Source organism: Mus musculus, chromosome 6, assembly GCF_000001635.26.
Source record: "Mus musculus strain C57BL/6J chromosome 6, GRCm38.p6 C57BL/6J".
NCBI classification, from domain to species: domain Eukaryota; kingdom Metazoa; phylum Chordata; class Mammalia; order Rodentia; family Muridae; genus Mus; species Mus musculus.
The window spans coordinates 90,181,257-90,204,582 of NC_000072.6; the positions used below are offsets into that span (position 1 = coordinate 90,181,257).

The 23,326-nt window shown below is 39.6% G+C and overlaps 1 protein-coding gene and 1 pseudogene across 1 annotated transcript; one reads left to right on the top strand and one right to left on the bottom strand.

The window, feature by feature from the left end:
• Nucleotides 1–23,326, bottom strand: part of Gm20426 — a 102,467-nt pseudogene that overhangs the window by 50,886 nt on the left and 28,255 nt on the right.
• Nucleotides 21,561–22,400, top strand: V1ra8 (vomeronasal 1 receptor, A8). Its single transcript, NM_053223.1, has one exon. It carries the CDS (start codon nt 21,561–21,563, stop codon nt 22,398–22,400), a length of 840 nt encoding a protein of 279 aa, NP_444453.1.

Below are 23,326 nucleotides of genomic sequence, written 5' to 3' on the forward strand. Positions count from 1 at the left end.
GGGCCTGGCATGGTGAGGGATGAGCCTACCCTTTTATAGGCTCAGACTCTTAAGTAAACTTAGGACCTTGATCAGCATCTTTGTCTTGGTCTCAATATTTCTCTTGCCATCTCTTTTCATACGTCCCCAGCTTCCCTTTCAGGAACAAGCTACAACCTAGAAATGTTTTTATTAGGTCAATATGGTCATTTAACTTGTACAGTTGTCATTTCTTACTCATTTTTAAAATTGTTATTGATGCTTTGTGAATTTCTCACCATGTTCCCTTGTATATTTCCTTTATCCTTGCAACCTCCCCCACCCCAAAAAATAAATAAGAAAAATAGAGTTGGATGATCACAGCCTACCATCAGACTGAGTGCAGGGTCCCCAATGTAGGAACTAGAGAAAGGTCCCAAGGAGCTGAAGGGGTTTGCAGCCTCATTAGGGGAGCAACAATATGAACTAACCAGTACCCGCAGAGCTCCCAAGGACTAAACCACCAACCAAAGAGCACACATGGTAAAACTCATGGCTCCAGCTTCATATGCAGCAGAATATGGCCTAGGGAGTCATCAATGGGAGGAGAGTCCCTTGATCTTTTGAAGGCTCTATGCCCCAGTGTAGGTGAAAGCCTGAGCAAGGAAGCAGGATTGGGTTGATTGGTAAGCAGGGGGAGAGGGGGAGGGATAGAGGGGTTGGGGGGGGAACCAGGAAAGAGGATAACATTTGAAATGTAAATAAAATATGTAATAAAAAATAAATAAATAGTCCTATTTGCTCTTAAAGAAAGATAAGCAGTCATAAAATGTTTCCCAACTTAAAAAAAAAACACAGGGACAGATGATTTTGGCACAGAAAAATATTAGATATTCAAATATGAGCTAATATCAATACTCCTCAAATCAATGCACAAAACAGAAACACAAGGAACATTGTCAATTTAGTTTTGTGAGGATGTGGTCACCCTGATGCCTAACCACACAAAGATTCAAAAAAGAAGGAGAATTCCAGATAAATTGCTCTTATGAACATTGATGCAAAAAGTAAAATACTTGCAACACGAATCCAAGAACACATCAAAAAGATCATTTATCATCATAGTAAAGTAGGTTTCATCCCAGACTTATAGGGATGATTCACATATGGAAATCTATCAATGTAATCTACCATATAATCAAACTGGAAGTAAAAATTCAAATGATCATCTCATTAGACTCTGAAAAAGGTTTTTAAAAAGTACAACCCTGTTCATGATATAAGTCATGAAGAGATCAGGGATAAAATACACATACCTAAACATAGTAAAAGTGATATACAGCAAGTTGACAGCCAACATCAAATTAAATGGAGAGAAATTTAAATCAATTCCTCTAAAATCAGGGACAAGAAAAAGTTTCCCACTAGTTTTCTCTCCAATATAGTACTTGAAGTTCTGATTAAAGCAATAAGACAATGAAAGGAGATCGAGGGGGTACAAATTGGAAAAGAAGAAGTCAAAGTATCACTATCGGTGGATGATATGATAGTATACTTAAGTGACTCCAAAACCTCCACCAGAGAACTCCTAGAGCTGATAAACACCTTCAGCAAAGTAGCTGGATACAAATGTACTCAAAGAAATTTTTACAAGTAATAAGTGTTCTGAGAAAGAAATTAGGGGGAAAACACCCTTTGCGATACCCATGAATGATATAAAATATCTTTTAGTAAGTCTAAGTAAGTGAAAGATATGTATGACAGGAACTTCGAGTCTCTGAAGAAAGAACCTGAAGAAAACATCAGAAGAAGGAAAGGTCCCCCATGATCATGGATCTGCAGGGTTAACATAGTGAAAATGGAAATTTACCAAAAGCAATCTATAGATTTAATGCAATTCCAGTCAAAATTCCAACACAATTTTTCACAGACATAGAAAGAGCAATTCCCAATTTCATATGAAAAGACAAAAAAACAAACAAATAAAACAAAACAAACAAACAAACAAACAAAAAACAGGATACCCAAAACTACCCTGAAGTATAAAAGAATTTTGGTAGGATTAACCATCCCTGACCTCAAGATGTACCACAGAGCAACAGTGATTTAAAACTTCGTGATAAAAGAACATACATGGTATGCACTCACTGATAAGTGTATATTAGCTCAGAAGTTTGAAATACCCAAGGTACAATTCACAGACCACATGAAACTCAGGAAGAAGGGAGACCAAAAATGTGGATACTTCAGTCCTTCTTAGAAGGGGGAGCAAAATACCCATAGGAGGAGATACAGAGACAAGGTATGGAGAAGAAACTGAAGGAAAAGCCACCCAGATTTTGTCCAACCTGGGGATCCATTCCATATACAGTCACCAAACCCAGACACTACTATGGATGCCAACAAATGATTGCTGACAGGAGCCTGATATAGTTGTCTCCTGTGAGGCTCCGACAGTGCCTGACAAATATAGAGGAGGATGCTCATCCCATCCACTGAATGGGTCCTCAATGGAGGAGCAAGAGGAAGGACCCGTGGAACTAAAGGGGTTTACAGACCCATATGAGGAATAATATGAACGAAACCAGTACCCTTAAAGCTCCCAGTGACTAAACCAACAAGCAAAGAGTACACATGAAGGGACCCAGGGCTCCAGCCACATATGTATCAGAGGAAGGTCTTGTGGGACATCAATGGGAGGAGAGGCCCTAGGACCGATGAATGCTCAATGACCAGTGTAGGGGGATGCCAGGACAGGGAAGCAGGAGTGGGTGGGTTAGTGAGGAGGGCAAGACGGGTGGGATAGGGGGTTTTCAGAGAGGAAAAGAGAAAAGGGGATAATATTTGAAATGTAAATATAGAAAATACCTAATAAAGATTTTTGTGGTATTGCAACAGACACAGACTGGTTGTCAATGGGATCAAATTTAAGATGCAAAAATAAACCCACAGACCTGTGGACAATTGTGTTTTAATAAATAACCAAAACTATACAATGGGGAAAATGTATCTTCTAAAATGGTGCTAGTGTAACTGGATGTCTACATGTAGAAGAATGAAAATAGATCCATATTTATCACCCTGAACAAAACTCAAGTCCAAGTGGATCAAAGACTTCATGTAAAACTAGACACAGTAATCTAATACATCATAATGTGGGAGATAGTCTTGAACTCACTGGTACAGGAGACAACTTCCTGACCAGAACAGGATGGATTAGGCAATAATTAATAAATAGGACCTCATGAAACTGAAAAGCTTCTTTAAGTCAAAAGACACTGTCAAGTGGACAACTCCACAGCTTACAGACTGGGAAGGATCTTCAACAACCATACACCTGACAGAGGATTCGTATCAATACTTTTCAAAGAACTCAAAAACATAGACACCAAATACCCAAATCACCCAATTTTTAAGATGGAATACAGATATAAACATTGCCAAATTTCATTTATTTCTGGCATCCCTGGAAACAGCACTGAAACCTGCTTGGTAATGTTTTTGCCTTTCCTGATATACCAGCCATTTCTCCCTAATGTCTCTAGGTTTAAGTTAGGATTGGGCCAAAGGTAGACATCCTGACTAAATAATGTCACCCTCAAGCCGATTTCATTAAGAAGGGCCATTGTCAGCTGTTATCAAGCAGAAGATTACGAATTGATCCATTCTTATCTCCTTGTACAAGTTCAAGTCTAAGTGGATCAAGGTACTCCACATAAAACCAGAGACACTGAAACTTATAGAGAAGAAAGTGGGGAAGAGCCTTGAAGATATGGACACAGGGGAAAAAAATTCCTGAACAGAACAGCAATGGCTTGTGCTATAAGATCAGGAATCGACAAGTGGGACCTCATAAAATTGCAAAGCTTCTCTAAGGCAAAAAACTCTGTCATTAAAACAAAAAGGCCACCAACAGATTGGGAAAGTATTTTTACCAATCCTAAATCTGATAGGGGACAAATATCCAATATAAACAAAGAACTCAAGAAACTGTACTCCAGAAAATCAATAAGCCTATTAATAAATGGCATACAGAGCTAAACAAAGAATTCTCAAGTAGCCGGGCATGGTGGTGCACGTCTTTAATACCAGCACCCGGGAGGCAGAGGAAGGAGAATTTCTGAGTTCGATGCCAGACTGGTCTACAAAATGAGTTCCAGTACAGCCAGGGCTATACAGAGAAAACCTGTCTCAGAAAAAAAAAAAAAAAAAAAAAAAAAAAAAACTCAACTGAGGAATACTGAATGGCTGAGAACCACCTGAAAAAATGTTCAACATTCTTAATAATCAGGGAAATGCAAATCAAAACAACACTGATATTCCACCTCACACCAGTCAGAATGGCTAAGAAAAAAAATTCAGGTGACAGCAGATGCTGGTGAGGATGTGGAGAAAGAGGAACACTCCTCCATTGTTGGTGGGATTGCAAGCTGGTACAATCACTCTGGAAATCAGTCCGACAGTTTGATTGGACATAGTACTACCGGAAGATCCAGCAATACCTCTCCTGGGCATATACCCAGAAGATGTTCCAAATTGTAATAAGGACACATGCTCCACTATATTCATAGCAGCCTTATTTGTATTAGCCAGAAGCTGGAAAGAACCCAGATCTTCCTCAACAGAGGAATGGATACAGAAAAATGTGGTACATTTACACAATGGAGTACTACTCAGCTATTAAAAACAATGAATTCATGAAATTCTTAGGCAAATGGATGGATCTGGAGTATATCATCCTGAGTACGGTAACACAATCACAAAAGAACATACATGACATACACTCACTGATAAGTGGATAATAGCCCAGAAACCTAGAATACCCAAGATACAATTTGCAAAACATGGGAAACTCAAGAAGGAAGACCAAAGTGTGGATACGAAGGATCCTTCTTAGAAGGGGGAACAAAATACTCATGGAAGGAGTTACAGAGACAAAGTTCGGAGCTGAGACAGAAGGAAGAACCATCCAGAGACTGCCCTGCCCGGGGATCCTTCCCATAAACAACCACCAAACACAGACACTAATGCACATGCCTGCAAGATTTTGCTGACAGGACCATGATATAGCTATCTCTTGTGAGGCTATGCCAGTGCCTTGAAAATATAGCAGTGGATGCTCACAGTAATCTATTTGGTGGAACACAGGGCACCCAATGAAGGAGCTAGAGAAAGTACCCAAGGAGCTAAAGGGGTATGCAACCCTATAGAAGGAACAACAATATGAACTAACCAGTACCCCACAGAGTTTGTGTCTCTAGCTGCATATGTAACAGAGGATGGCCTAGTCAGCCATTAATAGGAGAAGAGGCCCTTGGTCTTATGAAGATTATATGCCCCAGTACAGGGGAATGCCAAGGCCAGGAAGTGTGAGTGGGTGGGTTGGGGAACAGAAAGGGGGAGAGGGTATAGGGGACTTTCAGAGAGGAAACTAAATGAAGAGAATATCTAATAAAAAAAAAGTCGATGATTTGGGTAACTCTGAAATGACACAAAGTATCAAGTCAGGGATTCCTCGATTAAGGCTCTACAGGGCTTTTTTTTTTTTTTTTTTTTTTTTTTTGCACTGAGCAGCCAAAGCCTTCACAATCAACATTAATTGAAGACTTCACAAGTTCGTCCTTATCATTTCTTGTACCATACATTATTCCTTTCCTTGTTTTATTAGATATTTTATTCATTTACATTTCAAAAATTATCCCCTTTCCTGGTTTCCCTTCCAGAAATCCCCTATCCCAACCCCTTTCCTCTGCTTATTTGAGGGAGCTCACCCACCCACCCACCTGCTCCTGCCACACTGCCCTGACATTCACCCACACTTGGGTATTGAGCCTTCACAGTACCAAGGGCATCTTCTCCCACTGATGCTCAAAAAGTCATGCTCTACTACAAATGCGTTTGGAGCCATTGGTTGCTCCCCGTGTACTTTTTGGTTGATAGTTTACTCCCTGGGAGCTCTGGGGGTCTTCTTGGTTGATATTGTTTTTCCAAGTGGTTCCACCACTTCAGCTGCTTCTGGTTATTATAAATAAGGCTGCTATGAACATAGTGGAGCATGTGTCCTTATAACATGTTGGAGCATCATTTGAGTATACTCCCAGGAGTGGTATAGCTGGGTCCTCAAGTAGTACTATGTCCAATTTTCTGAAGAACCACCAGGCAGATTTCCAGAGTGGTTGTACCAGCTTGCAATCCTACCAAAAATGGAGGAGTGTTCTCTTTCTCCACATTCTAGCCAGCCTCTGCTCTCACCTGAGTTTTTGATCTTAGCCATTCTGACTGGTATGAGGTGGAATCTCAGGGTTGTTTTGATTTGCATTTTCCTGATAACTAAGGATGTTGAACCTTTTTTAGGTGCTTCTAAGCCCTTTGAGTTTCCTCACTTGAGAATTCTTTGTTTAGTTGTATACCCCATTTTTAATATTATTATCTGATTCTCTGGAATCATTGTAGAGATTGTTTTCTTTCTGTCATTTTCTCCCTCATACTTAAAATATACTCTTTATCAGATAGGATACACCCTGGTCATCCCCACTCTATTCTTCCCAGTTCCTCCAAATTTCCTATCCTATCAAGATCTACTACACTTCTTTCTCTCATTAGAAAAAAACAGCATTCTAAGAAGTAATAACAAATGTAACAAAACAATATATGATAAGACAAAACAAAAAACATCATCCTTCCAGTCTGAGCCTGTGTCCTGAGCAGACCTTGGGTGCTGGCTCCACACAAAGTTCTACATACCCACAGAAAGTTCAAGTCCCAGGTGCCCTAACATGCCCAGGATGACAGGAGAGGCCACACCATCTGCCCCAACACCTGAATTAACTGGGTCCCACAGGATCCAGGGATACAGGACAATTCTGCAGCCAGTGGCATGGGTTCCTTTCAGTCTGAACCTGTACCTGGTGCAGACCTAGAGTGCTGGCTCTGGACCAACTTGTAAAATACACAGAGGGAGTCTGACTCCCAGATGCTCTGAAAGGCAAGGATCAGAGGATCACAGGATCACAAAGGAATCTCAGCTCCCACAAGATCAAACACACCCAGGAGCACTGGAGCTCTGACACACTTAAGATCACAGCTGAGCTCATAACCTCATTCCCAACACCTAGTGTAATTGGAAGCCCCATAGGAACCAGGGGAACACAAACCCCTGCCCAACCATAGGCAAGGGATGCTTCCAGATTGCACCTGTGCCTGGGGCAAACCCAGGACTCTACCTACCTATAAACCCCTGAAGCATGCAGAATTCCCAGAAGCTCTGACACAACAGGATCTCAAGTTTTCTCACATCAGGAACACGGGATCCCACAGGCAGTTTGACTCCCAGGAGCTCTGACATGCCCAGCATCTGAGGATCCCAGAATCCAGAATCACAGGATCACAGAGACAGCTAGACTCTGAGGAGATATGACATGACCAGGATCACAAGAGGGGCAGGCTCCAGTCTGAGACTGCAAGGGCAGGGACCATGCAGTTTTCATCACAATTGCTCTGTAGTACAGCTTGAGGTCAGGCATGGTGATTCCACCAGAGGATTCTTTATTGTTGAGAATAGTTTTTGGTATCCTAGATTTTTTGTTATTCCAGATGAACTTGCAAATTGCCCTTTCTAACTCGGTGAAGAATTGAATTGAAATTTTGATGGAGATTGCATTGAATTTGTAGATTGCTCTTGGTAGGATAGCCATTTTTACTACAATAATCCTGCCAATCTATGACCATGGGAGATCTTTCCATCTTCTGAGATCTTCTTCCATTTTTTTCTTCACAGACTTGAAGTTCTGATCATACAGACCTTTCACTTTCTTAGTTAGAGTCACACCAAGGTATTTTACATTATTTGTGACTATTGTGAAGGGTGTTGTTTCCCTAATATCTTTCTTTTTTTCCATTTTTTATTAGGTATTTAGCTCATTTACATTTCCAATGCTATCCCAAAAGTCTGCCACATGCTCCCCCACCCACCCACTCCCACTTCTTGGCCCTGGCATGACCCTGTACTGAGACATATAAAGTTGGCATGACCAATGGGCCTCTCTTTCCACTGATGGCTGACTAGGCCATCTTCTGATTCATATGCAGCTAGAGACACGAGCTCCGGAGGGGTACTGGCTAGTTCATATTGTTGTTCCACCTATAAGATTGCAGATCCCTTTAGTTCCTTGGGTACTTTCTCTAGCTCCTCCATTGGGGGCCCTGTGATCCATCCAATAGCTGACTGTGAGCACCCACTTAATTTCTTTCTCATCCTGTTTATCCTTTGTGTAGAGAAAGGCCACTGATTTGTTTGAGTTAATTTTTTATCCAGCTACTACACTGAAGTTGTTTATCAGGTTTAGGAGTTCTCTGGTGGAATTTTAAGGGTCACTTATATATACTATCATATCATCTGCAAAAAGTGATATTTTGACTTCCTCTTTTCCAATTTGTATCCCCTTGATCTCCTTTTGTTGTCTAATTGCTCTGGCTAGGACTTCAAGTACTATATTGAATAGGTAGGAAGAAAGTGGGCAGCCTTGTCTAGTCCCTGATTTTAGTGGGATTGCTTCCAGTTTCTCTCCATTCAGTTTGATGCTGGCTACTGCTTTGCTGTATATTGCTTTTATCATGTTTAGGTATGGGCCTTGAATTCCTGATCGTTCCAAGATTTTTATCATGAATGGATGTTGAATTTTGTCGAATGCTTTCTCAGCATCTAAGGAGATGATCATGTGGTTTTTGTCTTTCAGTTTGTTTATATAGTGGATTACGTTGATGAATTTCTGTATATTAAACCATTCCTGCATCCTAGGGATGAAGCCTACTTGATAATGATGGATGATTGTTTTGATGTTTTCTTGGATTCGGTTATAAGAATTTTATTGACTATTTTTACATCAATATTCCTAAGGGAAATTGGTCTGAAGTACTCTTTCTTTATTGGGTCTTTATGTGTTTTAGGTATCAGAGTAATTGTGGCTTCATAGGATGAATTGGGTAGAGTACCTTTTGTTTCTGTTTTGTGGAATAGTTTGAGGAGAATTGGAATTAGGTCTTCTTTGAAGGTCTCATAGAACTCTGCACTAAACCCATCTGGTCCCTTGCATTTTTTGGTTGGGAGACTATTAATGAGTGCTTCTATTCCTTTAGGGGATATGGGACTGTTTAGATCATTAGTCTGATCCTGATTTAACTTAGGTACCTGGTATCTGTCTAGAAAATTGTCCATTTCATCCAGATTTTCCAGTTTTGTTGAGTATAGCCTTTTGTGGTAGGATATGATGATGTTTTGGATTTCCTCAGATTCTGTTGTTATGACTCCCTTTTCATTTCTGATTTTGTTAATTAGGATACTGTCCCTGGGCTAAGGGTTTGTCTATCTTGTTGATTTTCTCATTAAAAAAAAAAAAACAGCTCCTGGTTTGGTTGATACTTTGTATAGTTCCTTTTGTTTTCAGTTGGTTGATTTCAGCCCTGAGTTTGATTATTTCATACCCTCAACTCCTCTTGGGTGAGTTTGCTTCCTTTTGTTCTAGAGCTTTTATGTGTGCTGTCAAGATTCTAGTGTATGCTCTCTCTAGCTTTATAGGGGTGGCACTCAGAGCTATAAGTTTTCCTTTTAAGACTGCTTTCATTGTGTCCCATAAGTTTGGGTATGTTTTGGCTTAATTTTCGTTAAACTCTAAAAATCATTAATTTCTTTTTTTTATTTCTTCCTTGACAGAGTTATCATTGAGTAGAGTGTTGCTTGGCTTCCATGTGAATGTTGGCTTTTTATTATTTATGTTGTTATTGAAGATCAGCCTTATTCTGTGGTAATCTGATAGGATGCATGGGATAATTTCAATATTTTTGTATCTCTTGAGGCTTGTTTTGAGACCAATTATATGGTAAATTTTGGAGAAGGTACCATGAGTTGCTGAAGGAGGTATATCCTTTTGTTTTAGGATAAAAATGTTCTGTAGATATCTGATAAATCCATTTGTTTCACAACTTCTGTTAGTTTCTATGTGTCTCTGTTTAGTTTCTGTTTCCAGGATCTATACATTGATGAGAGTGAGGTGTTAAAATCTCCCACTATTATTGTGTGAGGTACAATGTGTTCTTTGAGCTTTACTATGGTTTCTTAAAATCCTCTACCAGCATCATGAGATATGATTTTAAATCCAAATCTTGCTTTTTGAGTGTGTTGGGGTATCCAGGACTTGCTGTGCTGGGAGTACTGGTTTCTCATGATGCCGGGTGGTCTTGGTTTCTGTAAGTAAGATTCTTACCTTTGCCTTTTTACATCTGGCAATCTCTTGTTTTAGATATTCTATCTGTCTCTGGCTGGAGCTTGTTCCTCCTGTGATTCTGTTAGCTTCTGCCAGCAATCCTGGGAGTCCAACTCTCTCCTGAGTCCCAGTGGTCAGAGCACTCTCTACAGGCAAGCTCTCCTCTTGCAGGGAAGGTGCACAGAAGTCTACAGCTCAGATATATCTCCTGTAGAACACTGTTTTCTGTATGAGAATTGAGCATGTTTTCTTTTTTTTTTCCATTTTTTATTAGGTATTTAGCTCATTTACATTTCCAATGCTATACCAAAAGTCCCCCATAGCCACCCACCCCCACTCCCCTACCCACCCACTCCCCTTTTTTGGCCCTGGCGTTCCCCTGTACTGGGGCATATAAAGTTTGCGTGTCCAATGGGCCTCTCTTTCCAGTGATGGCCGCCTAGGCCATCTTTTGATACATATGCAGCTAGAGTCAAGAGCTCCGGGGTACTGGTTAGTTCATAATGTTGTTCCACCTATAGGGTTGCAGATCCCTTTAGCTTCTTGGGTACTTTCTCTAGCTCCTTTATTGGGGGCCATGTGATCCATCCAATAGCCGACTGTGAGCATCCACTTCTATGTTTGCTAGGCCCAGGCATACTCTGACAAGAGACAGCATGTTTTCTTATCATACTCCTTTTCTTAACTTAAAATTTTTCAAAATTGGTTTAGAACACAAATTTACTCCTATGAACTAAATAAGTCACAATGAACAGCTTTCAAGGTAAATACATTTTACTGATACCTAAAACACATTATTGGAGAATCAAAAGGTCTGGAGATCTCACTTTAATTATACATCCTCAGTTGTGTATCTATCACTTCAGTACAAGCAGTTAAACTGTTTTGAAGTAATTTTTTCTGTTATTTAAGTTATTAAAACTTCATGGTTTTGTTCCTCCTATAGGGCTGCAAATCCCTTCAGCTTCTTAGGTCCTTTGTCTAGCTCCTTCATTGGGGACCCTAGGTTTAGTCCAATGGATGGCTTTGAGCATCCATTTCTGTGTTTGTCAGGCACTGGCAGAGCCTCTCAGGAGACAGCTATAACAGGCTCCTGTCAGTAAACCCTTGTTGGCATTATAAAAGTATCTGGGTTTGGTGATTGTATATGGGATGGATTCCCAGGAGGGGCAATCTCTAGATGGTAATTCCTTCAGTCTCTGCTCCACACATTGTCCTTTCACGGGAATTTTGTTCCCCCTGCTAAGAAGGATCAAAGTATCCACACTTTGTTCTTGCTTTTTCTTGACTTTCATGTGGTTTGTGAATTGTATCTTGGGTATTCCAAGCTTCTGAACTAATATACACTTATCAGTGAGTGTAACCCATGTATGTTCTTTTGTGATTGAGTTACCTCACTCAAGATGATGTTTTATAGTTCCATCTATTTGCCTAAGAATTTCATAAATTCATTGTTTTTAATAGCTGAGTAGCACTCCATTGTGTAAATGTACCACATTTTCTATATCCATTCCTCTGCTGAGGGACATATGGGTTCTTTCCAGGTACTGAATATTATAAATAAGGCTGTGTTAAACATAGTGGGGAATGTGTCCTATTACATGTTGGAGCATCTTCTGGGTATATGACCAGGAGTGGTATTAGTGGGTCCTCAAGTAGTACTATGTCCAATTTTCTAGGAGCCGCCAAACTGATTTTTAGAGTGGTTGTACCAGCTTGCATGCCCACCAGCAGTGAAGGAGTGTTCCTCTTTCTCTAAAGCCTCACCTGCATCTGCTGTCACCTGAGTTTTTGATCTTAGCCATTCTGACTGGTATGTGGTGGAATCTCAGGGTTGTTTTGATTTGTATTTCCCTGATAACTAAGGATGTCTAACATTTCTTTAGATGCTTCTCAGCCATTGGGTATTCCTCAGTTTAGAATTCTTTTTCAGCTCTGCATCCCATGTTTTAATAGGGTTATATTTTTTCTCTGGAGTCTAACTTCTTGAGTTCTTTGTATATATTGGATATTAGCTCTCTATCAGATGGAGGATTGGTAAAGATCTTTTCTCAATCTGTTGGTTGCCATTTTGAATGGGATTATTCTAACTGATCTTGATTTAACTTTTTAAGTAGGAGCTATTGCAAAATTATTTATTTCATTTGGATTTTTTGATTTTGTACAGTACAATTCTTAAGTCAGATCTAATGATTCTTTAAATTTCCTCAGTGTCTGCTGTTATGTCCCACTTTTCATTTTCCATTTTGAGAATTTGGATATTCTGTCTGTGCTATTTAGTTAGTTTAGACAATATTTGTCTATCTTGTTGATTTTCTCAAATAACCAATTCTTAGTTTCATTGACTCTTTGTATTGTTCTCTTTATTTCTACTTGATTGGTTTCAGAACTGAGTTTGGTTATTTCCTGCTGTCTACTCCTCTTGGCTGTGATTGCTTCTTTTTGTTCTATAGCTGCCATGTATGCTTTTAAGTCACCAGTATGAGAACTTACTGATATCTTTTTAAAAATATATATTTGTTAAAATATTCAGGAATTTCTATATTCAAAAGCAAAATAAAGAAGCAGGAGTGAGAAAGTTGACATCACATGGTCAGGGTACAGTGCACTCTTCAAATGGTAAGGCTACACTGCATTTTAGACTATGTTTGCATATAGGATTTAGGAACATCTCATTTTGGACTAGACAGAATCTTATATCATTCGATCTGCTGTGCTTGCTTTCTTTCTTTCTTCTTTTCTTTCTTTCTTTCTTTCTTTCTTTTTATTTCTTTTTATTATTCTTTAATATGTCTTTTTTTGCAGTCCAGTTGTTATCCCTCTCCCAGTGGCACCTCTGACTCTTCCTCACCCCTATCTGTTCCCCCATAACATCTATGAAATGTCCCCATGCAAAAACTCAGTGGTACCAGACCTCCCCAATACCTGGGTCCTCAAATCTCTCCAGGGTTAGGTGCATGTTCTCTACTGTGATAAGACCAGGCAGTCTTCTGCTGCATATGTGTTGGGAGCCTCATATTAGCTGGTGTATGCTGCCTGGTTGTTGCCTCAGTGTCTGAGAGATCTGTGTGGTTCAGGTTAGTTGGGACTACTGGTCTTCCTTTGGAGTGGCCCTCCACCTCAGCATCTTCCAGTCTTTCCCTAAGGGAGGTATAGGGACCCTCTAGAAGGTACAAGAAACATGGGAGGAGAGGGATGGTCAGGACTCAAAGGGAGAGACCTTAGATGAAATGCCCAACAGTGGAGAGGGAAATTGAGGAGTCCATCTCAAGTAGAAAGACGGCACATCAAGTGGAGTGGTGGGATGCCATCCCACAGTCAAAACTCTGACCCTGACTTCTTCCTGTCTAATAGAACTTCAAGGAAAAAATGAAGAAGATCCTGAGAGAAATGAGGTCTATTGACAGGTCCAAATTGGGATCCAGATCAAGGGGAGGCTCCAAGGCCTGACACCATTACTGATAGTATGGTATGCGTACAGAGAGCAACCTAGGATAGCTGCACTTTGAGAGGCCCAACTAGCAGCTGAAAGAGTCAGATGCATACTTTTAAATTATTTTTAATGATTTTTTTTTCATTTTTGATATGCATTAATGTATTCTGTGCATGTATGTCTTTGTGAGGGTGTTGTATGTCCTCGAACTGAAGTTAAAAACACTTGTGGGCTGACACATGAGAGTTGGGAGTTGAACCCAGGACCATTGGAAGAAAAGGTAATGCTCTTAACTGGTAAGCCATCTCTGCAGCCAGAGAATTCACTAATTTCCTTATGAAGGCACTTAGTGCTAGGAACTTTACGCTTACCACTGCTTTCAATGTATCCCTTAAGTTTGTATATGTTGTGCATTCATTTTCATTGAATTCTAGAAAGTCTTTCTTTCTTAATTTCCTCCTTGACCCTGTGGTTATTCAGTAGAGAATTGTTCAGGTTATATGAGTTTGTAGGCTTTCTGTTAATTTTGTTGCTGTTGAATGAAGTGGAAATTTCTGATTTCTTTGGAGACTTACTTGTGTTCTGTGATGTTTTACTGTAAATTTTCTCATGAGAGGATTTTGTTGAAGCAGACACATCTGATAATGTTTTGCTGAACACCTGGTGTTTATCTGGAAGCAGCCTGGAAAGGGGGCATGTGATGTTTTGCTAGAGCAGACACTTGGTAGAATATGTGATGTTTTGAAATGGCATACCCAAAAAGAGAGAGAGAGAGAGAGAAAGGGAGACACAGAGAGAGAGAGAGAGAATGAGAGAGAGAGAGAACTCAACAGCCAGTAGGTAATTCTTTGTGCTATTGGTTTGCTTTGCCACACCTTGCTGATCATTGTTTCCCATGACTTCTTAAAGAGAAATGCACCAAGTAGCTTCTGGTGGTGTTCTCATGGCTCCTTCCACCTCACAGGACTCAGGCAAATTGGCAAAGTTTCAAGGATTCTTCCGGATGGAACTGTCATTGCTGATTCATGAATGGTGTTTGCAAGTAGATAAAGCTACTGCTGTTAATTTCTGTGAACTGAACAACTGATATCCTGACAATGCAGATTGGATACTCTACCATGAATTGTTTCCACATCCTCATTCACATTATTAACTTTTCCTGTCCACTACCTCTGGTGGGTGGTCGACTAGAAGGGAGATTAAAACATTTAAGTGCCTTATTAAAAGTAGCTTTGAAAATTCAAAACCTATAGTTCAAGTCCAGTTTTAAGCCATGGTGGAATGTTATTTACATTTCAAAGGCTACCCCATTTCTGTTGCCCCTCGAAAATACCCTATCCTACCTTCTCTCACCACGGCTTCTATGAGGGTGGTACACCACTCACCTACCCTGTCCTGACTCACTGCCCTAGCATTCACTATCTGGACTTTGAAGAGGTCAGAACGATGAAACTGAGGAGATATAACTAGTGTTGTGACAGACAGAGAATAATTTAAATGGCTTATGTAAGTGATGATCCAGTTGGGAAAGAAGCTCAAGCTTAAGGCACAGGCATTAATTCATAATTACTTAAATCTCAGATTTATTATTCAGGAACTGGTATACAGGTGGGAAAGCCTGCGGTTATACATCATTGTGATTTTCCTAGGATCATCCCAAGAAGCTCCAAATATATTACATGTGTACAGAAAATTATTGTACCATCTCTTTACTTTGAAAATTGCACTCTTTTCTTTCTGTCTATTGATACTGGGACTCAAGTAGTTTTTGCATGTTATAGAAACACTTCACATTAAGTGGGACTAATTCAATAAAACTTTTTACTCATGATATCATTGCTATGACAATAGTATACTTATACATATGATTATGTAGAATATTTAGTATACTAATCTGGCAAAATGTGTAACTCTGCTTCTTACATTATAGAATTTTTATTTTAGTAAATTGTCTGCTAAAAATGTTTTCCTCAATTCTCACCACATGTCTGTGTTGTGAAAGATAACTCTTGATTATGAATATTTTAAAACAATTTCACTGGAAAATATTAAAATTGTTATGTCCTCATGTGTGCCAGAGCAGAGCTTTGCACAGTTGGTTCTCTCTCTCCCTTTACATAGGTTGTAAGGAGGGACTCAAGGTCTAGCTTTCATACCCACTGACACATTTGTCAGTCCTTTAAGTGTATGTTGTCTAGACTCATTGTGATCCTCCTGTCTGTGCCTCTTAACAATACCCACTAGTGCACACCAACACAAGCACCCTTATTGGCTACATCCCTGCTTCATGTTTATGATGCTACAGTGAAGGTTAATGTCAGTGCTTCATGAGAGACATTCTGCCAACAAACAGTGTGACAAACTTCCTAGTATGAATTTTAGACTCAGGACCTTGTAGTATGGAGAAGTAATATGGCTCACCTGAAAGAGATGATGTCAGAATCCTAAGGTGTTCACGTTTCTTGGTACTTTGGGTGCATTTCCTTACATTAGAACCATATGATGGAATGGGTCTGAAGGTATTGTATCTGTATTTCTACTTGAATCCACAGCCACTCACCATGAATTTTCATGCTAAAAATCTGGTTGTTCTAATATTTGATAAAGTAACAGGAGATAGCTGCTATGGAAACATGGTAAGGTGACACAGTCATAGGAGGATTCAAGGAATTAACATGCATAAAAGCTCTGCAGAGGATTGCCCAGATGTTTCTTCACATTTTGTCCCCATTTCTGCCTTTCCTATTTTAGACAGGGACAGAGAAGGTCAGTCATTAAAACAGCTACCTTACTTCTCCCAGGCCATGTGCCTAAATACTGCATGAGGACGAAACAGCTGACACTTCACAGACACCAACCATTATGTGCCCCCACAGACTCTACACACATATGTTTTCTATACATGTTTAGTGAATAGATGTCATCTCATGTCACTCTTGGTTGTCCCAGCCATGGCACGTGCTTGTCCATACACTCTTGAAAAAGTGATTGGAACTCAGCCTTAGAGTGCTCAAAGTCATACTCTATGAAGATGGCAGATGGTAGCAAAATTTGAAGAAGTTTGGTTTTAGAGAACACAGTTCTTAAAACTTGCAATAGAACTTTATTAAGAATATTTGTTACTAGAGTAAAGAAAAATAAAAGACTCTGTTCATGTCACACCCACGGCCTATTGTCCTCATTGAGGTGGCATTTCTAATTTAATATTATCGTCCTTGGTTCAAACATTCTCAAAGCAGCTTTTTGTGTATCTGACAGTGGTAAATCTGAAGGACAGGTCCCAAAGATACTTGCTCAGTGGCACTGGGGAAAGGAGTATGTTATGAAATGAACAGTAGCTGTTAATTTATAACAACTTTCATATACAAGGAAGCGTGACAGTTGTGCAGAGAATCTTCGAAGTTTGTAAATTGTTAGGTCAATGAGGCTAGAGGGATGGCTTCTGAGGTTGGGGATGAGCTAAAGTTTAGGGTTTTCAGTAGGGAGGAATTAATTGGGTGGAACTGATATGTTTTGCCAAGGTGATATGATGGTTAAGATTCACAATCAGAGATGTGTCTTGGAGCACAGATCAGCTTTGTCCTCAGCTATGTTCCATCTGCCTGTGTCACCATCTCTCTCCAGGGCAGCATGAACTTTCTGCATTCAATCTAATTTCCTTTATTTCACTCACAGCTAAAATCTTGTAACTAGGAGTTTGGGAACATCAGAAAACACAATCAACACTACCTTGAAGACAAACAAGATCAACCCAGGGAAAGGCTGCCTGACACAACTTGTATAGAGAGGACCCTCAGGTGCATTGGGAAATTAAGTGGAGACAAGGAGTCCTGCATCCCATTTGAGAGCCTTCACTGTTAAGGAAACTACTCAGAATTAAGTCTAAGGAGTAAAACAAGAAAAGTCGGGTTGTGTATTTTGTTGCAAACTTTCTGATGTGGCAGATGTGGCAAGGGAGCTCAGATAAAGTTTTTGCTCACCCTCACAAGATAGCTGTTATCGAGGACAGGGTGACAGAAAGGTAGGAATGATGCTCCACACTGGGATTTTTATGCTCTTCACCTGGAACTTGTCACCTTAGAAAGACACTAAACTTACAAGCTGTAAGGATGCATTAAAGACTCCCTTCACCTAAGCCTGTGCAGGATCTCCTTGGGCAGAGTTCTCCCCTGCTATGTCCATCTGGGTAAGTGTTTTGCACCAGGGGCAGAATCAGAAGGTAGTCAGGATCCAGGCAGGCTGAAGGAGAAGGAGCTCAGGGGCTGAAGGGAGGTTTACAGCATCTGCAGAGGAGACCTCCGAGCTCTGATGGTCCCTCAGTACAGGGGAATATGTTTTGCACAGCAACAAGGGTGTTTTCTTTTCCAGATATTTATTTCTCTGATATAAAATCTCTTAAAATTCTATTTAGACTTTCTTTCCTTCCTTTAAAAAAAAACCTTAATGACAAACATTAATTTGCTGACCTTACCTACTTAAATACATTATATATTTATTTGTTTTATTACGAATAAACATTTTAAAAATTCTAAGCCCACTATTTTACTAAATGTACCTCATTTTGCATCTATTATTTTCATAGAAAAACTGTTATGGAAAGAAGTAGCTTATGAATTTGAGTGACTAAGTAGTCAGAAATAAGTATAAAGGAACCATGACATTCTTTCTAAGAGAGTGACAGAAGATTATTTCCCATGACCGTAGACTGCCTGTTAGTGTTTGTTCAAGGTTACTTTCCCCATTTATTTATTTACTCTCAAATACATTTTTAATTAACTAAGAATGTCACTTTTCTCCTGTCTTTCTCCCTGAAATCATTCACATATGCCTCAGTCAGAATCACTGCTTTTCCTTATTATTTTTATTTACAAAATATGTATGTGTGTGTTCGCACAAATATATAAATGCATTTTTTTGGTTTGTGTTTAATATGGTCCCAGGGATGACTGCTTTGTATTAGATAAGCAATAATGGTGCTCATGCTTGGGAGTTTCTATTTCTTCCTCTCCCAGGAGAATCTATTAGCCCGCAGTTCTTTGTCTAGGGTAAGTACTGGTGAAAATTTCCCCCTTCAATATTAGCTTGTCTGTTAGTGTTGCCATTGTTTCAGTCTTGCTTTTGGCATCATTTCTAGGAGAAACTGTTTCATTCCTATCTATCTTGGATATCTGGCTCTTCCAATATTTCTGCTTCATCTTCCTAGATGTTCCCTGAGCCAAACCTTCAGGAGCTGTGATATAGACTTATTTATTGTTGCAGGTTACCCCACAATTTGCAGATCACTGTGTTGTGTGCAGTTGTGCTTTGGGTGATGGTGTCCATCTGCTGTCAAGGAGACCTTCTATGAGGAGGGTGAGTAGCCTTACTTTTCTAAACATCTATTTCCTAGAATGTCCTTAGGAATTCTGCTGGACTTGCAAAGTGATGGTATTAAATTTTTTTCTAAGGTCATTTTCTTTATTGACCCTCAGAGTATGTTTCTAGAATCAGACGTAATTTTCCTCCTGTTGAAGAAATTGGGTTCTACATCCAATCAGACAGCTGTTGGTTACCTCTAAGATTAAGTGCACATATGGCACCTTTATGGCCAGTTTGCCATGCTCCTCTTTGTTGTGGTTCAGAAGTGTTTCAGCCTGAGAGGACTACTGATTCTGTCCCTCCTTGGACAGCTTGTAGACAAGTTTCTAGTACCATGGAAGGTAGACCACAGCAAGGAGGCTTTCAGGTGAGATTCAATCAAATAACCCATACCCTGTGTTATAAGTGTGGCATCTCTTGTACCTATAAACTCTGAGAGGTAACCATGGCTCGATCAGCTGTCTATGCTTTTTTGAGAATCACTGGACTACCATGAGCATCCCTCAGAAGGAGGCTTCCTCTGCTTGCTCCAGGGTTTATTATTCTACAGTTCTTGTGGGAGAATTGTCAGTCAAAGTGACACAGCCTTTTTTGCCAATTCAGTTTCAGCAATCACAGATTATTGGTGTCAGCCCTTCGTCTGTCATGCTATCCTTGGTAGGAGCTGTCATTTCAGGAAGCTGTGATGATGTGGTTACAGGAGACTGATTGTAAATGCACAGTGAACATGATCCTATGGCCAAGGAATACAAAATGATTTATTCTGGTAATCGTTTCTCTGTGTCTTAAATACCAAATAAAATATATCTTCCAATTTCACTCATATGAAAATGTTTGAATCTCCTTATGTGTGGAGGGGTGCATGTGTGTGTGCATGTGAGTGTACTTGAGTGTAAATGTGATGTAATTGAACCTTGTCCCATTTTCTTCTTCATATTTAGTTTTCAGATTCTTAACAAACTAAGTCTTCTAAAGAAGTTTGGTAAAGAGGTGAACATCAACCCATAACTTGTCTGGATCCTGACATACAGGTGCCAGATTCCAAAGCTTGTCCCACAAAAATCAACTGCACATGACTGCAATGGACCTACCAGTGTTTACTCATGAATGCTTTTTATTCTCAATCCATATTCAGATATTGGGAAATTGTAGTGTCAAGCATGAGGCCCTGCTCAGCTTGTTATAGATTGTTCCCAAGAGCACCATGGCTTTGCCTCCCTAGAACTCTGAGTAATCAGTTCACACACATGAATTTTCCACTCTCTGCTATAAACACAAATGTCCAACTTCCTGAAGAAACAGTAGTTAGGTTCAATCAGTTCTTTTGCTTTTGTTATACTCTTTGAGTTAAACTTTATTTCAATTACTTTGACAATAGAAAATGTCTCAATCTTGTTTTGTTTTGTGTAGAACAGTTCAGAATTGACTATAACTATAGCTGTTACCTACTCACTGCTTGCTTGTTGAAAAAGAAACAACAGATCTGTCCCTGCCAGTACCTCATGACTGGGGTCTTCTCAATGAGGCTGGTTGGACTGATTTTTTTAGAGATCTTAATGGAACAGAGATATGGAGTTCCAAAGGAGGATTCAAATAATTAGCCTAAAGTGTTGTCAGAACTCTCAGAACATGGACAGTTTTACCATTCTACTGTTTATTAATTTTCATCATCTCAGTTTCAACTGAACAGTTTTAAAAGCGCAGTGTTAATTTCCCCCAGGCAGAGCATCAGAAATGGTATGAGAATAAGACCAGTGGCTGACATTTCCATGGAGATCATGATGTCCAGGAAACACTTCCACATTTGATGTGTATACCACATCTTCTTTCACACCTAGAGTCTCTCTGACACTGGAACATGAGTGTCCACGTGTTTTAGAGGATGTGACTCCAGCCTGGTCTCAGAGTACTTAGATGTGTGTGTGTGTGAACTCTGACTGTTGGTAAAACCTGAAAAAGCATGAATCCTGAGTTCACACTTAGCTAGCATTTTAGGTGGATTTATAGTAAGAATATTTGGTCTGGCAATAAATGAAAAGGTAAAGAGAATGCCTAAATGAAATAACGCTTTGAGTTTTCTAATGCAGAAGCACTCTTTTCTCAGAAACATCTCTTTACATTTTGTGAAATCTTCTCCCCTCAGATTCACAGAGACTATTCAACATTTATATGTCTGACAACCAAGATGATACAAATAAAAACCACATTTGGCATTGCCCAGTTAAATGGACATAAGAGGTAATAAGAAAGGAAATATTTTTATAATGTATGGAATTTTATTGGAGATCAAAACTTATACATGATAAAGGTTCACAATTAAAAACTTAAGCTATCCAAAGTTGGGGAGGGTTAGAAAATATGTAAGAGTAGGAGTAGGGAAGGATTCTCAATGGTGTGAGAGAGCTGAAATTCTATTCTGTTGAGGATAAAATGTGATGCATCTGTACACTTTCAGGTTAATGTTCCTTTTCTGGATGTAGAAGGCAATATGTAACATAGGAGTTTCTTGCTTTCTCTTTAGACAACTACTACGTGCTTCTACCCAGCATAACATGAATAAAGACCATACACTGTACTGTAGTGTTTACATCAGAAATGCCTTCTTCTCTGAGATAGGCATCGGGATCTCAGCCAACAGCTGCCTTCTCCTCTTCCACACCTTCATGTTCATTCGTGGGCACAGGCCCAGACTCACGGACTTGCCCATTGGCTTTGTGGCCCTAATACACCTAGTGATGCTGCTACTTGCAGCATATATAACAGAAGACTTTTTTATGTCTTCAGGAGGATGGGACGACATCACATGTAAACTAGTCATTTTCTTGCACAGGTTTTTCAGGAGCCTCTCTGTTTGTGCCACTTGCCTGTTGAGTGTCTTCCAGGCCATCATCCTCTGCCCTCAAAGCTCTCACTTAGCAAAGCTCAAACAGAATTCCCCACATCAGCTCTCATATTTTTTTATTTTTCTGAGTATCTTCTATACATCTATCAGCAGCCAAATTTTAATAGCAGCTATTCCCACACAAAATATCACCTTTGTTAATCTTATATATATCACAAATTCTTGTTCTTTTCTACCCTTGAGTTCATCAATGCAACATACCTTTTCCACACTGTTGACTTTCAGGAATGTCTTTGTTATTGGTCTCATGGGCCTCTCGACATGCTACATGGCTACTCTCTTGTGCAGGCATAAGACTCGGTCCCAGCGCCTTCAGAACTCAAAACTTTCTCCCAAAGCAACTCCAGAGCAACGAGCCCTCAGGACCATTCTAATGCTTATGAGCTTCTTTCTGCTGATGTCAACATTTGACAGCATCATCTCCTACTCAAGAACTATTATTACAGGGAAATCCACTGCCCTATTGTGTCCAGATTCTTGTCGCTCATAGCTATGCTGCTGTCAGTCCTCTTCTGGTTCTCAGTAATGAAAAAACGTATAACTGACCTGTTGATATCCATGTATGAGAAGGTAGTACTTTGATTTTCTGTGAGGGTAAGTTTTCTCACAGTGTATCAACATTTGGCACCAGAGCTATGAGTATTGGCATAATGTGCATGGTTTGAGTTTAAGTGAAAATGTGGAGTTGTGTCTTTTCTATTTAACGCATGCACTTTTCTATAACTGTAGATATGGATGATTTATATTTTAAAAAAGAAATCAAACCACACACTCTGAATGATTGCTAATGTTTTCCCTTAACTCTCTTCCAAGAAAATCTGAAATGTGATCTGCCTTGTCACAGCCTGAATGACTTACACTTCTCTAAATCTGTGCTGGTAGCTGGGCGGTGGTGGCACATGCCTTTTATCCCAGCACTTGGGAGGCAGAGACAAGCAGATTTCTGAGTTCGAGGCCAGCCTGGTTTACAATGTGAGCTCTAGGACAACCAAGGTTATACAGAGAAACAACCAAAAAAATGTTAAATCGGTGCTGTTAAAGACATTATCTTAACTGTCCCTTTATGTATTAGTTAAAATTAGGTAATCACTTAGAATATATAATGACAGGATACTAAAACACATACATGTGTGCCCATACAAATATCAATTTTATTCAATACTCAGAATCTTGGAGACTCTGGAACATGAACTAATACTAATGAGCTCTGAATCTTCTCTATAAGGTGCAATTACTATCACATAGGAGCAGATATTATATGAATCTACAATAGAAGGTAGAACTCACAGGAACCAACATGAATGAAACCCAGCACTGTGTTCTAGGTGTTCAAGAAATTGACACTGTGCAAATTTTTCTTATGGAGTTGGAATTCCAATTCAGGAATGGAGCGCTGTAGACATGTACACACTGATT